This window comes from Gekko japonicus, unplaced genomic scaffold (assembly GCF_001447785.1).
Source record: "Gekko japonicus isolate JY-2015 unplaced genomic scaffold, Gekko_japonicus_V1.1 scaffold18, whole genome shotgun sequence".
Taxonomy (NCBI): domain Eukaryota; kingdom Metazoa; phylum Chordata; class Lepidosauria; order Squamata; family Gekkonidae; genus Gekko; species Gekko japonicus.
The window spans coordinates 3110175-3126576 of record NW_015170275.1 but is presented as its reverse complement, the minus strand read 5'-3'; the positions used below and the strand labels follow the sequence as shown (position 1 = coordinate 3126576).

The 16402-nt window shown below is 45.5% G+C and overlaps 1 protein-coding gene and 1 long non-coding RNA gene across 4 annotated transcripts in view; one reads left to right on the top strand and one right to left on the bottom strand.

The window, feature by feature from the left end:
- The window catches only part of SH3KBP1 (SH3-domain kinase binding protein 1), a 104857-nt gene that overhangs the window by 57080 nt on the left and 31375 nt on the right, over positions 1–16402 (top strand). For both annotated transcript variants that reach the window (XM_015417616.1, XM_015417617.1), the window contains one exon: positions 12974–13075. In XM_015417616.1, the coding sequence (XP_015273102.1) occupies positions 12974–13075 (102 nt within the window). The remainder of the gene's footprint in view (positions 1–12973; positions 13076–16402) is intronic.
- The window catches only part of LOC107115851, a 13422-nt gene continuing 10531 nt past the window's right edge, over positions 13512–16402 (bottom strand). For both annotated transcript variants that reach the window (XR_001482686.1, XR_001482687.1), the window contains one exon: positions 13512–14004. This is a non-coding gene — a long non-coding RNA (uncharacterized LOC107115851). The remainder of the gene's footprint in view (positions 14005–16402) is intronic.

Sequence of the window (16402 nt, the reverse complement as noted above, 5' to 3'; positions counted from 1 at the left end):
TAGTAACAGCACTAGAAAACTGGAGTTGAACTGGAGAGCAAGAAGAAGTAATTATTAATGAAGCTGGGCAGTATTTACTGGATTTTACTCCAGCTAAAGCAGTAGAAGCCTCAGCTGTCCTTCCGTACAAAAACTTTTCCAGAGAGAGAGAGAGAGAGAGCGCAAGTACAAGAGATACCTCATTGACATAAAATTTCACATGCTCGACAGTGAATTGATTTTATACTGAGCCACGTCTCTGGAGAACTAAGAATTTTTTGTCTATCCTGTCTGTATCTCTGTATTTTACACACACGTCTGCATGCACACATACACACAGTGTATACTTATATAATGTATATGTATAAGTAAAGTTGTTTGATTTATTTAATCAATCAGATTACTCTGACTCTGTATAGAAAATGATTTAGAGAAAGCTGGATAACAGAAGTCTTGCAACATTGTTTCAAAAGTACTGTCTTCTACATGTAGCTGTCTTTGAAACATTTTTTTCAAGAGCAATCCTGTTAGTTTAGATGTTGCCTTCATGTGGACATTGCAGCTTGTCCATAGAAGTGGGGGGTACTTTTCCTATAGTTTTCAATCAATAAAAGGAAGAATAACTTTCCCAGATAATTTCACTCATGGCTGGAGGAGTTGATTTTTTTTTAAAAAAACAGTCATTTAAAAATACAAGTCACCCAGAAAGAAATCTAAAAAAATGTGTTGTTGAAGGCTTTCATGGCCAGAGTTCATTAGTTGTTGTATATTTTCCGGGCTGTATGGCCGTGGTCTTGGCATTGCAGTACCTGACGTTTCGCCAGCAGCTGTGACTGACATCCTCAGAGGTATAACACAGAAAGATGGAGTACATTGACAAAAAAGCTTCTGCCCTGAAATTCTTGTTGGGTCTCTAAGGTGCTACTGGACTTGAATCTTACTGTTTTAGCATAAAGCTTTCAGATCTAGGCAAGCCTGGCCAAACTTGTTAAAATATTCTACCTTATAAAGCAAATATAAACATTCAGTGGGGGGAAAACCTTGAAGCAGAGATAATTTGGAGAAACTCTACCTTCAGTAGCTGAGCGTAGTAGCTTTAAGTTCGTTAGAAATCTTTGAGTCAAGTTCCATTAACAGAATATCATATATATCTGGCTTTTTAATGCAAGAAGTATATTATTGTACTAGCAGTGGGAGACCCATAGAAACATCCTATTCTCCCCTTCTGCAGCTGTTCTGGCCCCACCTGGTTGTGATAAACAGCTACTTGAGGCAATCTGATTAGGGGGGTCTCAGCTTGGAGTGGAATGTGTGTCTTGCTTGATTAGCTGGCTGGCAGTTGCTGGGAGACAGAGATTTAGAGTGAAAAGCATCTGTTACACACTTCCCATCTCCAAGCCTTCCTCTCGGCCACCACCAGCCAGGTGATAGTTAGGCTTGGAGGTGGTAAGCATGTGGGACCTGCTGATTAGCTGGTTGGTGGTGCTGGCATTCAGAGCAGAAAGCACCTGTGGTACATTTTCTGCTTAAAGCCATCTGCATCCAAGATGACTGTGACAGCTCATGATGTAGGTTCATAAGACTTCGTTCAGAATTTTTCATTTGAATTCTTTGGGGAGGATTTAAACCTCCCTTTTTAGTTTTGGGACTTTGCTGCAAACCTGGATTTCGAGGTTTATAGAAACATCTCCCTGGTCTGTACACGGTCCCATGATGCAGATTTTTTGATCCACACTCTGGGGCCAAGTTCAGAATCCAATATATTACATAATTTTAATTTTTAAATTATCTGGATATGTTAAATGAATGACATTTCATTTTAGGCTTCTTAAATATGTGCCATATTTGAAAAAGATGGCAGCACTCTGCATGTCACAGTATGTACTAAAATATATTAACATCTTACCCATTAAATCTCTATAGGTTTTCTTTCAGAAACTCTTAATAAAACTTGAGTTGTAGCTGAGCTTTAAATTACCTCATAGTAATTACCAGGGGAAGTTATTTATATGCAGTCATTCATATGGGTCCACCCCACCCAGTCCTGTAGCCATGGTGGTGCAAAAAGGGATGGTGACCTATCAATCATTTGTCATGCCCCTCCAATCAGCATTGCAGGTTGGTGTGAAATCTGTCACACTTCTTTCAGGTGTAAATTTTATTTGTAAAAAGGGAAGGAGTTGAGGTAAAAAGTGTGAATCCTGTCATAAACCTTCCAAGGGCGAATTCTCTATGTAATTGACTAGAACAGAATTAGCAGTTAGCAGGGCTGAAGAGTCCTGATTTTAAAAGCCTTCAGGGGTGTTGGGTGGGATCGTTAGAAGCCCTGAGTTAGTGATTTACAGAGAAAATAAGGTTATATTTACAGTTTCAGGTTTCAGTAACTGGAAGACGGCTCTCACACTTCTTTAATTCTGCAAACTATATAAAATAGTTGCTTGGGAGGGCATTTTTATAAAGTTTATATAGAACAGGATTGTAGTCTATGCCACAGTGTATGCTATATGTTATTGATTTGTTGTATGTTCTATCATGTTCTTGCAGCATTGCTTTCATTTTTTGTAATTACATTTTCTGCATAGCTTAACACAGCGTGTTTGATATTCTTTTTGCATTGTAATTTTTGTACGCCTAGTCCTATTGCATTTTATTAGATCTCTCATGCTGTTTGATTACAATGTTCTATACCATGTAATTCACTTTGAGTCTCAAGTAGAAAATCAGTAAATAATAAAGTATAAATAATAAATAAATAATGATGGACTGACCACCACTGTACTCATTTGACCCCCTCCAATTAAAAAAAAATCTGGCTGTGGGCCTGACCCCACCCATCCCCCACACGACCTTTCAGGCAATTGCAGATTGTTCTGAATAAAGAACAATTTCTTTTCTGTTCTGGTTCCATTTCTTCATTATGAGAAGCCTGAAGAGATTTTGATTTATGACGTGGACATTGCTTAGTTGTAGAGCTCATGCTTTGCAAGCAGAAAGAACCAGTTTGAATTCTTGGCATTCTCTCCTTAAAAAGGATTTAAGACAGCAGGGCATAGAATGCCTTTTTGCTGAGTCCCTGTTTTCAGCTGAAGTGGATAGTACTGGGATAGCTGGCCCAGTGTTCTGACATGGTGTAACCAACTTTACATAATCATGTGGCCTTTTTTTTTTTTTTGCCTCCTAGCTTTGCCTGCCAATTCAGTCATTCCTCATGATCAAAATGCCCAAGTTGTCCAAAATAAGAGTTGACACAGTCCTGAAAAGTGCATCACAAATACTTCGTTTGCTTATTCACAGATCTGTCAACCCCTGACAGTATATCCAAATCGTACAAAATCTATATTTCGCTCGTGACAATTACTATCTTGAAATAATATCAAGGATATAAACTGAACATTCTTTTTAAAAAACCAAATCGAAGGATACCATTTCCCTGATCTCATGCAGATTGTGATTCATACTGGGGCAAGAAGCGTTATTTAATTTCTATTCAGAGTGCTAGACAGATGGCTAGATGTTTTATAAATAGTAGGAATGATAATAATGATACATCAAAAAGTGTCAGTCTGCTGCAGGCTAAATCAGTTCTGTTTAAACATAAGCTATGTTTTTTATTATTATTTTTTCATTGCCATGGCTTCTGTGCAGTCCCACTGCATGATTGCAGGCCAGCCACAGAGAAGAGCTTCCAAGCTGTTTAAAGATGTTTCTAGGCTCTAGGAGTACTCCCACTCCCCTCTGTCTACAAAGATCCCTTTCCCTCTCGAAGGGTCACATGACGGAGGCAGGACGACCACTCCTCCCTCAGTTCTCTTCTTTCCACCTTGAGGAGAGGACGTACTTCTAGAACTGCTTCATGAGGCCTCAAAAGTGAAGTCTAGTGAGGTTTTTCCCCACAAAGAAAATTCAAAACTCTAGCCTACAAACTGGTAGAATGGCTCTTTTCAAAAAATGTGAAGATTGTGGAGCGAAAACGGCCCAAAATGATGATCTAGATCATGTCTTTTATGATTGGGAGGAGGCCACAATATGGCTACTTGCCCAGCATGCCACCGACTTACCCCTAAAGCCCGAGAGAGCAGGGCTCCAAGGCTTAAGGCTGCACTATAAGAGAAAACCCTGGTGCTCCAGACCCCTGTGGGGAAAAGCAGACCCAAACCAACAAGGGAGTGAGGGCCCATTCGGTGACTTCGGCACTGACACCCTTGATATTGGACGTACAGACCCAACCTTCCATTGCCAGATTGGCTTTGGAACTGCCTCTGAAAAAAGCTAAGAAAAGGGCTAAGTACTCCCACTGCATTGACACCAATCAGCCTCACCTTGGAACCAAAAGTCCCTGTCCCCAAAAGATCCACTGTCACCATTCTCTCAGAGTTGACAAGATTCCCTGCCTTGACACCATCAAGCTGACTCCCTTCAGAATCGAGCATTGACATCAGTGATTTTCGGATCAGGGTCCCTTCACTGTCAAGACTCGCTGTCAGGAATCGAAGTAGACCTGTCCTCACTTCTGAAGATACTTTTGCTGTCAAGATGAGCCACCCAGTCTCCAGTTTCGTCGGAAGACAAACTGAGGTGCCACTATTGGCTCCATTTATGTCTCAGGACAAGAGACGGCTTGATTAGCTGCCACCGAACTAGTAGCTGTCTTAGAAAAGTCCATGGGGTCCATTCCCATTTTTAATGCCACCTCAGTGGGGGCCCTGGGCACCCTCATAAGGTCCTACCCCTGCCAACCTTCAAATCCTTGTCGAGGTCCAAGGGGGATCACTAGGCACTGTACCAATCTGAAGAAGGTACCTCTCATCATGGGTCGGATTCAGAAGATGTTCTTTACCAAATTTTGGAAGCAGGATCAGAGAGCACATCAGTGCCCTCTCTTGATGACACAGTAGGTGATTTGGTGGCACCATCACCCACAAAAGACCTGAAAATGTATTCTGAACAGCTAGTCCAAATGGCAAGAGCACTGGGGTTAGAGTTCCATACACTGGAGCCTCAACCATCGACTCCTATAAATAAGGTGTTATACAGCTAATTCAGGACCCGTGGCACTTCCCATGTTGCAATGGATGCAAGATATAGCCATGGCCATCTGGCCCAAACTGGTCTCATCACCAGTCTCATTGAAAAAGCTGGAAAACCTGTACAAGATAAGAGAATAGGGCTGCAAATACCTGTTTCACCCCCCCCCAAGCAAACTCCCTGGTCTTGGAGGTCCTTCCAGCCAAAGGAAGCAGCCACTCATTCCCTCTTGACAAGGAGTTTGTAGAGCTGCTGCCTGAGGATAAGCAAGCCATAGCAAAGGTTCTGATTTCAGAAGGACAAAAGCTAGGAAAGCAGCAGCTTAATGCAGCCAAGCATGGTGCTGACTGTAATAGCAAATCCACGGCCTCTGGTATTGTCATAAGGAGGCAGTCATGGCTATGCTCGTCAGCTGTGATGGACTGCACTTTTAAGAAGCTTACAGAAACAGAGAACCTTGAGTGATAGGCTGCTCCATGTAATCTGACTGGTTAGCATCAGCTGAGCAGACTTGAGAGCTGCATGTTTAGGAGAGAGTCAATCAGATTTCTGCCTTGACTGATTTGATTTTGATTTCAGCCTTAGCGGATAGCAGTTCAACACAGATAGAGATTCGGGGAAGAGTTGACAAGGAGGTTTGGGAAGTAGGTGAAGACTCCCATTCGGGCCAGTGAAAGGGGATAGATCTTCTAGTGAGAGGAGAATTTCCCTACCCAGTCAAATAAGGACTTAGCTCTGAATAGTGCAGAGATCCATAGTCTGGTGTGGTTATAAACTGCCTTTAGAGATCTTAAGAGTCAGTTAAAAACTCAAGACGAGTACTGGTGTTTCAAGGGAAGGGGTCTGGGTACTGGAAAGAGTGTACCAGCCTTCTGGAAACCAGAAGAGTCATTGATACTCAAAGACAGTATACTAGAGTGTTTGGGAAAACACTAGAGCAAAAGTCTCTCAACTGATTAGCTTAAGAAACTCTCATTAGTCTGCAACTTAAGAGCTAAAGTCTGTGTGTGTGCTATTTTGCCTCAGAATTTTTCAACCCCTGATTTCATCTGACCATTGCCCTCTATGTTATATCAATTTTTTTGTTATTTTTAAATTTCAGAATGCTTTGAGTGCCATTTAAGTTAAGTTAAAACAGTGTCCTGAGAGCCAGCAGCCAAAATATAGTATGGTGACCGAGTGGGGCAGCCAGAGTTCTTCAGCAAGGATGAATACAGTACTAGGGGGGTTCAGTCAGTAAAGCGAAAGAAAAACGGAAAATCTTGCCTCTGAGGGAGGGAAGTGGATGGGGCCATCCTATCAGCCCTTCCTCAGGATACCAGGATGACAATAGAAGATCTCCCATTTGAAGGTCAAGACCTTTTTAGAAGAAGAAGAAGAAGAGATTGGGTTTATACCCCGCCCTTCACTACCCAAAGGAGTCTCAGAGCGGCGTACAAACTCCTTTCCCTTCCCCTCCCCACAACAGACACCCTGTGAGGTAGGTGAAGCTGAGAGAGATCTGAGAAAAACTGCACATGAACAGCTGTGCCAGAACTATGACTTGCCCAAGGTCATCCAGCAGGTGCAAGTGGAGGAGTGGGGAATCAAACCCAATTCTCCCAGATTAGAATCCGCGCACTTAACCACTACACCAAACTGATCAAACTGATACGGTTTTAGATTTTTTAAAAAACACATGTTGACGGCTAAGTCTTTGAGTATAACCCACAACCTCCTGCTGTCATATAAGCAAAGGTATTTTCCGAGACATGTCCAGAGGTATCACCAATTGAAGTCTTATCGTACCCCACATTATAGATGCTAGACCCCTCTGCCCCTCCATCAGGGTTATAGGCCTCCTTACACTCAACAGCCCCAGTCCAAAAGGCAGGTTAGACAATCCCCTAGAGACCAGCAGTCTAGAAGTGCCCCTACTGCCTGACTAGGTTCAGAAAAATTGTTGCTGAAAAGTTTATCCTAGTTCTTTTACAGTTGCCAAGTTACTGATGACTGGCGGGTGTTGTCCATAATAAAAAGAGGTTACTTTTTGAAATTCAAATCACTGCCTCCTCTTCAATGCCCATTGGTCCCTTACTGTAAATCATCGTCCTTCTTAACTCAGGAGGTTTCTTCCTCTTATCTAAGGGTTCCATTACAGATCTCAACCTTGGGAAATACTTGAAAGGTTTCTTCTATAGAAACTTTGCCATTCTGGACCTGAGATCCCTGAATAAACACTTGTGTGCCTCAAAGTTCAGAATGTTATCCATTCAGAAAGTAAGGTCTCTGACAGGATCAAATGTTTGGTTCACTACATTAGATTTAAAGGATGCATACTTTCATATCTTGACTCACAAAGCCTGCAGAAAATACTTGAGTTTTCGTTACACAGGGGCCACCTACAAATACACGGTGCTCGCCTTTGGCTTAGCTACCACACATATGATATTTATGAAATGCATTGCAGAGGTCATTGCTTATTTAACGTTAAGAGATTATACAGTGTGCCCTTCTTTGTAGATAACTCCTCAGACAAACTGGCTGCAAGTTTAAATATTGCCCTTGACACTATGCAGTCCTTGAGCTTCCTTGTAAAATGGAGAAGTCCCGCCTGACTCCTGTCCGTATTGATTTCGTCGGGGCATCCCAGAGCACCACAGAAGGAAAGGCATAATTGCCCATTCCAAGGGCCAAAACTATGCTTGTACTTGTAAAGAAGTGCTTATCCAACTGATACCGGTCAGCCAAATGTGTTCAAGAATCTTGGGCTACATGGCTTCAACCACCACGATTGTTCCAAATGCACATTTATGTATGAGACTATGACTACATTGGTTCATAAGAAATTTTGTTCCCAATACCGAACCCCAGTGGGAAAAAATTATCATTCCCAAGAACAATCATAAGATCTCTAGTCTGGAGGTCTATCTCAGAGAACCTCCTCAAAAGGGCCCCTCTAGTTGTCCAGTCCCATTGCACACATTTATTTACAGATACTTCCCTCATGGAGTGTGGTGCTCATTGTCAGGGACTAAAAGTGAAGGGTGCATGGACTCAAAAAGAGTCCAACCCTCACATTAATTTATTAGATTTGAGGGCCATCCAACTTGCTCTCACTTCTTTTGCAGAGATTGCCAGAAGATGACATGTTCTGGTAGCAATGGATGATATCACCTGAACAAACAGGGAGGCACGGGATCACTCCACTCATGCAGAGATGCCACACTAATCTAGCAATGGACAATAAGACACAGGGTCTAGTTGACAGCCATTCACATAGCCGATCTAGACAACACCTTAGCAGACAGCCCAAGCAGGGACACAAACACAGAGTAAGAGTGGTCTGTATCAGACTGCTACCTGGCTCCAGTTTTCAAAGAATGGGGGGATCTTCTTCATGCTCTCTGTGCATCACACCTCTGGGATATAGTGTGCCTGCGCCGACTCCGATCGGTAACATAGAAAGCAAATGAGATTTTCACGCCCTCTCCCCAGTCGCGTGCCCGGCTCCACTGCACACAACTAAGGGAGGGGCATGACAATCCCGCCAGTTCTCTTCTGACTGCTGCACTGGTAGGATCTTCTCCGCTTCGGTCGGTAACTTTTCTCTCTGGCCTTTGGGTCTTTTCTTCTCTCGACGGATTCCTAGTTAGTAAAATTGAAAATAGTGTTAGCGAATTGGACTCTTCTTGTTGTTGGTTCTGCTTCGGCAGACTACCTCTGCCCACCAGCCTATGACCAAACAGTGGGACTTCTTCAAACGGTGCTTGAAGTGCAGTAGCAAAATCACTCCCCCTGACGGACACTCCCTTTGCTCTCCTGTGCCTCGGGGAATCACACCAAATAGACTCTTGTGCCCATTGCACCAATTTCTCAAAGCAGACAAGAAAGAATAGAGCCGCCAGACTTCGTGTTGCATTGCTGGAGTTGGCACTCTCACCGATGACGTCGTCACAGGACACTTCAGGGCATGCCTCGATGTCGACACCTGCACCAGGGTCAACAGCCGCGATGTCTCCGACACCGGCCCATTCCGACATCGATCGATCGGTGCTGAAACGCTCGGTTCCAACATCCCAGTCCAAAGCCCACACTCCCACTAAGAAACATAGGGAGGGCAAGGACAACCAGCCTGTCAAGCACAAGAAAAGCTCCCCTGCTAAGGCTCCATCGACCTAAGGCTCCATCGACCCCATGCTGGACCGCAGGCGCAATTCCTGTTGGGGCTGCTTTGCTTGTCTCCTCTGGCCGTGGGCAGCTACAAGGTGCACCACCTTCACCTTCGCTGCATCCTATCCAGCTTACGGACTCGGAGCAGGATATGGACTTAACACAAGTCTCCTGATCCTCCAGTGTCAAGAGCCTTCACTCGGATCGAGGAGCGAGCACCTTCGTGCATCCTTCCCTGCATCGATCCGACGATCGAGATCGACCAATGGGACCGTTCCACCCCCCTCCGCCTTCCTGGGATCAACGCCAGTGGCGGTATATGTATGAGGTCTACCCCTTTCCTAGTGGCATGCCGTGGCTCCCCCCACGCGCACCGATGGAGTGGGATCGTTAATCTACTTCATCCCGACTCTCCCGGTATCGAGATCCTCCCTGACACCGGAGTTTGTCAAACCACAACCATCACAACCGATGGGCAAGATTCATAAGCCGCTGCCAGCACCATTGTGGTTTAAAGAGCCATCGGAGCTGATGCCCTCAACGCCAATCCTCCAAATGTCATTTTCGAAGCCTTCAGATCATTCCATCACCTCAGATTCTTCATCTTACTCCAGAGATGAGAACCCAGACCCCCCAGTGGAACCCTCTCCACTGCAACAAGTAGGGGAGGATCTCCCGATATTCCCCTCTGAGGACCTTAAGTCTTATGGGGATTTTGTTAAGCAAATGGCTAACACACTGACCCTGTTGACTGTTCAACCCCCATCTACAGTTACAGACTCAGTATTCGATATTGTCCAGATGGACACTTCCACAGCCATCATGTTGCCCATGACTTCGGTCCTGCTTCAAACTACTAAAGCTCCCTGGTCCCATCCGGCTTCCATCCCCATCTCCAGCTGGAGGATGGATCACATGTATCAGGTGCAGGAAACGGGTGCTGAGTTTTTGTTCATTCACCCTAAACCAAACTCGGTGGTTGTCTCCTCCTCCTCAAAGGGCAAACTTAGTCATTTTGTTTCCCCTGACAAGGAAGGAAGAAAATTAGACTCCTTCGGCAGGAAGTTCTATTCTGCTGGAGCATTGGGCATCAAAACCTCCAACTATACTGCATGTATGGGGAGATATCAATATGCTCTTTGGGAGCAGTTGTCTGAATTTATTGCAACCCTCCCTGAGGACCTTAATCGCCAAGCTAGGCGAATTCAAAAAGAAGGCATGCTTTTTGCTAAGCACCAGCTTTATGCTCCTAAACACACCCTGGATGTGGCAGCCAACACTCTCACCTCAGCAGTCACCCTTAGGAGCCATGCTTGGTTATGCTCCACAGCTCTGCAGCAGGATACCAAATCCTTTGTTGAGGACCTTCCGTTTGAGGGTGAAGGTCTTTTCAGCTCCATGATGGATACCGTCTTGCAAGACCTCAACAAGAGTATCAAAATGTCACGTAATTTAGGAGTCTCTCCAGCCCCTAAACACACCAGGGCAAAATCCTGGATCAAATCCTGGTCCCACAGATCCTCACTCAAGTCTTCCCCAGAGACACAGTGGCAGAGATCTCCAGATGTCTCTTCACATCCTTATGGAAACAAACCTAAGTTTTCATCGCCCGCTCAGTCTAGGGCTAAGGCCCCTAAGGTCTCTAAACAGAGCCTTTGACTCCGGTCATCTACACATGCCTCCCACCCACCTGTCCCCTTACCTCCCTGCCTGGCACCAGATAGCTTTGGATCGGCGAGTTCTTTCTGTGATCAAGAAGGGATACCTAATCGAGTTTATCCAAGCTCCGACAGCCTCCAACTTCGTGCTCACTCAACCATCCAGCACACTCCTGGAAGAAATTCAAAACCTTCTCCAAAAAGATGCTATAGAACTGGTCCCTACATCCCAGCATTACCAGGGGTTTTATTCCCGTTATTTTATGGTCCTCAAGAGGGACAGAGGCCTCTGTCCCATTATGGACCTAAGAAACCTCAATTGGTTCATAGTTTACAAGAAATTCCGTATGACGACTCTGCAGAACATCCTCCCATTTCTCGAACGAAGTGGATGGATGGTTACTCTGGATCTGCAAGGTGCATATTTCCACATAACGATCCATCGAGCTCACAGAATGTTTCTGTGTTTTGCTGTAGGAGAGGGACACTTTCAGTACAAGGCCCTTCCTTTTGGGCTATCTGGGGTTCCAACTCCCCAGGCGTCCTCCGCGAAGCCAGCCAGCCGTGGGTCGAAGGAGGCAAGGCAACACTGTGGGGCCTGCAGCAAGGCAGAGCCTTGGCGGGTTGACCGGCCTGGGCACGCTCCCCGGTGGGTTCCTCAGGCAGGCAGGCAGTTCGCCGGTTGCAAGGCCCCTGTTGTTGGCCTCCTTCGTGGGATTGCCTGGAAACTGGGGGGGCTGCGCCTTTGGGGCCCAGCTCAGGTGCACCGGGGGGAGGCCTGGGATGGAGGGCCGGCCTTCCTAGGGCTGCTCCAGATGTCCCTCCTCATCTCCTCCTCAACATTCTGCCGCACCAGCCGCTCGAGAGACAGAGCGCAACAAAGTTTCCAGAACGCGTCGTCGGTGTCCTCCCCCTCTGCCCAATAAATTGATCTGCATCTCCCCCCCCCGGCAACCCAGCTGGCCCCCAGTCGGAGCCACGTGGCCAGCCCACCTCCCCTCCTGACTGCCGGCGCTGCCCTGGATCGAGAGGCCTGCCCCGGGCCAGCGAGACATGGCTGCTTTGCCCTCTTTTCTGCAGTGCGGAGCAGTGGACTCCCTGGGAGGTCTGGGAAGGCCCCTTGCTGAAGGGGGAGAGAAGCGGTGGTGGCAGCGGGAGGGTCTTCTGGCTGGTGGGGAGACAGCCGCACTCCGGCCGGATGCCACAGGGTTAAGAGCGCCCTGCCAGCTCGAGCAGCAACGGCTTTGCTGTCTGTCTGTCTCCCCCCCTCGGGCGCGCGTCCCTCCCTCCAGGGGCGCAAGGCGAAGCCAGCTGGCGGGAAGGGGCGCACTGTGGAGCGGGTGCCCAGAAAGCCATGCTGGGGGCGGGCAGGCAGCGGCAGGGGCCTCGCTGTGCTCCTGGGAGCTCTGCGCCCTAGGCTGTAGCCCTAGTTGGCCTAGTGGAAGAGCCGGCCCTGCTTGTGATCATGCTGTAGCACTACAGACAGTTCTAGGAGAAGGGCACCTTAAGGAGGGGTCTGTTTGAAGATTATAAATTTGCAGGGGAATACATTGGGATATACATTTTGAGAAATCTGACAACATTAGTCTGTAAAGGGCTAATGTACCAGTGTCACCAGATGAACAGGGTGTAAATAAGGAGCCAGTTTACAAGGTAAACATAATTGAAAGGCCGGATTGAGGAGCAAACATAGGTTGTTAACAGGCCAGTTTGGTGTAGTGGTTAAGTGTGTGGACTCTAATCTGGGAGAACCAGGTTTGATTCCCCACTCCTCCACTCGCAGCTGCTGGATGACCTTGGGCAAGCCATAGTTCTGTCAGAGGTGTTCTTGAAAAGAGCAGTTTCTGTCAGAGCTCTCTCAGCCCCACCTACCTTACAGAGGGTGTCTGTTGTGGGGCGGGGAAGGGAAAGGAGTTCGTAAGCCACTCTGTGACTCTGAGTGAAGGGCGGTGTATAAATCCAATCTCCTTCTCCTCCTCCTCCTAGCTTCCTATATAAATTTTAGGTATCAGTGCATCACTGATGCCACTATAACAATAGCAGCTACATAATGAAGTTTGTTTTACATGCTTGTGTTTTACTTGTTCTAAAATACATTACTTTTGAACATATATGTATGTACTGATCATAATCTCATCGGTTTTCTTGATGTGCCACAGGATTGCATTGATGCTGGCTGGTGGGAAGGAGAGCTCTGTGGCAAACGAGGAGTCTTTCCAGATAACTTTGTTAAGCTTCTTCAGTCTGATTTTGAAAGAGAGGTAGGAACATTTTTTTTTGTCATTTTCCGTTGTGTTCTTCACTGCCATTCATTTGTAACTTGTTACTGATAATAAAATATATTCAATAGCTGCATCTTTTGAAAGCCTCCTGAAAATGATTTTGATCTGATTGCTTCCATTGGAATATCTGTGGTACATAAGGTCGTGTCCTGTAGCTTTTTCAGAGCATGCTGTAGCATTACGTTGACTTTTTAAACTGCTCATCCAGCCCCAGCAATATTCTTCTGAAATCCCAACTGCTGATGTGTAGTTTAATTTGCTAGGCTTTTTACTCATTAACACACAGTGTGCTAATGAGAGAAAATATGAAACCACCTGCTTTAAACATATGTCACCGTATCTTAATTTAATGTCTTAATTTAATGAATTGTTCCAGAAAGAAAATAGCAGTATTTTGAATGTTCTGTTACAGCATCTTTATATCATTGTTTTGGCCATGGAAATATTAAATCATAGAGAAATATTTGAATACTTTTGGGAAAGTATAAAATGTAAATGTACAACATATTCAAAAGTACAGCATATGTACAGATAACATAGTTCCCATGAAAACAACTCTGTCCTATTTAATAGGAATTTATCCCCAAGCAGAGAAACCAGGTTGAGTTGTTTTTTTTTTGTTTAGAAAATACTTTTCCAAGTTAAGCTCCATCAGCTGCATAAGGTAGAAAATATTTCCCAGTAAGACCTAGACTATCTCATAGCTGAATGTTGACCCAAACACATCACTTTCGGTGAGACAGCTGATACTTGGATAAGTTGTAGGCCTCAGATATGACTATTTTACAAATAGACAACTATTTTACACTCTTTGAGCAGCTGTACATCTTCAGTACTAGAAGCTGGTATAATTCTGGAATATAAAATGGAGAACAGATGGCATCTTGTATGTCTCTAAGAAACTTCACCTGCACGGAAGAGAGAAAATAGTCAGATCTGAGTAGTGAAGGCAGTATGTTGGAGAAAGAAGTTGAATCAGGAAAGCATGTTTTCTAACACCATGAAAATCTTTTAGTTCAATAAATGGTTTTTCTAATACTTACTGTTCTAAGGGAGTTTGGAAATGTCACTATACATTACAGTTTTAAAGAAAAAGGAAATTATAGGATCTTACCCAACGATAGTTTAGCACATTGTAGTACTGTTGATATTAATGGGAAAGTCAAATCAAACCTACTTAAATAATTTCCGTGTATATTACAAAACTTCAAAGTGTTTACATTTGTCTGGGATATATGCCAAATGTGTTTTTGAAAGATCAAAACAATCTTTAGTTTGAGTCATGGCTTTGTGGAGCTACTTTGGTCTCAGTTACCAAAAAGGTGAACATACTGTTGTTGAACAAAGTTGATGGCTGGCTGAGCTTATGGGGAGAGGGAGGGAGAGACTATTCAAAAGGAAAGCCTGTTGTCAGTTTTTTAAAAATATAATTACATGAAAGAACAATATAATATTACAGTGGCATTTTTACAACCATTAGTGATTCCATTCAATCAAGTGTCATATCGATAATACAGTGCTGATACCAGAACAAACTTGAATCTGTTTAATCTTAACATTTATATTTCACCTTGATTCACATAAAGTACAATCTTATCTTGGACTGTATTATTCCAATACCAAATAAATGTAGACCATTTCTGTTAGATCGCACTAACAAAGACCCGTAGAGTGATTTCAGCAAGTGATTCAGCTTTATTCGAACAAGCACACAAACGCATTCAGGAATCAGAACAACTTAACATTGGAGCTGGGCTCCTTTTAAACATACCGGGCTAATATAGCCACGCCTACTATTTACATAACAACCAATCAGATTGCATAGATAAGGGTGAATCAGTGTCCTTCCCGCTCAGGGAATAGCTCTTCTTTGATTGGTCGCTGTTTTGAAGCGACCAATAGAATGTTCGTACTGACGGAGCCTTGGCCGGCTCGAAGCTCAACATGGGAAGTATATTGAGCGATTCATGTTATGCTGTTAATACATAACAATTCCTCCCCCCTAAGTTAAGGCAATACATTCACAATGGTATATACATGCACAATTGTATTTACAGGCAGTTTCAAACAGGTTGCCGCACTCATAGTCAGCTAAGTATGCTGGAGGTCTGTGCGCACGCTGTGACCTTCTCAGCGTGACAGGTCCATTTGGCGGAGCTTCTAACTGGGGCTCCACGGACCCTGAGTCAGGCGCTTGTACGGCCGGGTCTGTTGTGTCAGCCTCAGTGGATTGCCTAGCAGGACCAGCTAACTCCGTATTTTCCTCCATTGCGGGAGGTTTGGGAAGTAATTCAGAGGACCCAGCCGGAGAGTCAGCGCTGTCCTTGGACCAACGCTTTTTTAATTGGTCCACGTGTCGCCGCCACCTTCTGCCGTCATTCAACAGTACCGAATACATCCTAGAGCCTATGCACTCACATATTTACCCGGGAACCCAGTCATGCCCTGCAGCGTAATTTCGGGCGAACACTTTGTCCCCCGCCTGAAACATGCGCACATTTGCTTGCGTGTATGAACGCCCGGGCCGGTCTTCGCTTAAGTCCGGATGCAACCGGTTCAAGCGAGTGGTGAGGCGGCGGCCCATTAACATTTCGGCCGGACTTCGGCCCGTCGCGCTGCAGGGGGTTGTGTGCTGGCGCAACAGAAAAGACCCTAAACGGACGCTCCAATCCCCCTCGGTCAATCTTCCTAGGGCTTCCTTGGCTGTTCGAACCATCCGTTCGGCCTGCCCGTTGGAAGCTGGGTGAAAGGGAGCTGCGGTCATTTGCCGGATACCATTGTTTGTGAGGAATTGTCTAAACTCCTCGGACACAAACTGAGGGCCATTGTCGCTGACCAGTGTGTCCGGCAACCCATGGGTTGCGAACAACCGGCGCAACGCCTGTACAACAGCGTTCGGCCTGCCCGTTGGAAGCTGGGTGAAAGGGAGCTGCGGTCATTTGCCGGATACCATTGTTTGTGAGGAATTGTCTAAACTCCTCGGACACAAACTGAGGGCCATTGTCGCTGACCAGTGTGTCCGGCAACCCATGGGTTGCGAACAACCGGCGCAACGCCTGTACAACAGCGATAGACGTGGTTGAGCGCATGTGCACCACCTCAAGCCATTTGGACCATGCATCCACAATTATAAGGAACATTTGCCCTTGTACTGGGCCAGCAAAATCTATGTGAAGCCTTGACCATGGCTTACCCGTGGATTCCCATTTCTGTGGAGGGGCTGTTGGGGGGTCTGGCCTGCTTTGCTGACACTGGTTGCAAACTTGTACCCACTCTTCAATGGCCGCGTCCATCTTAGGCCACCAG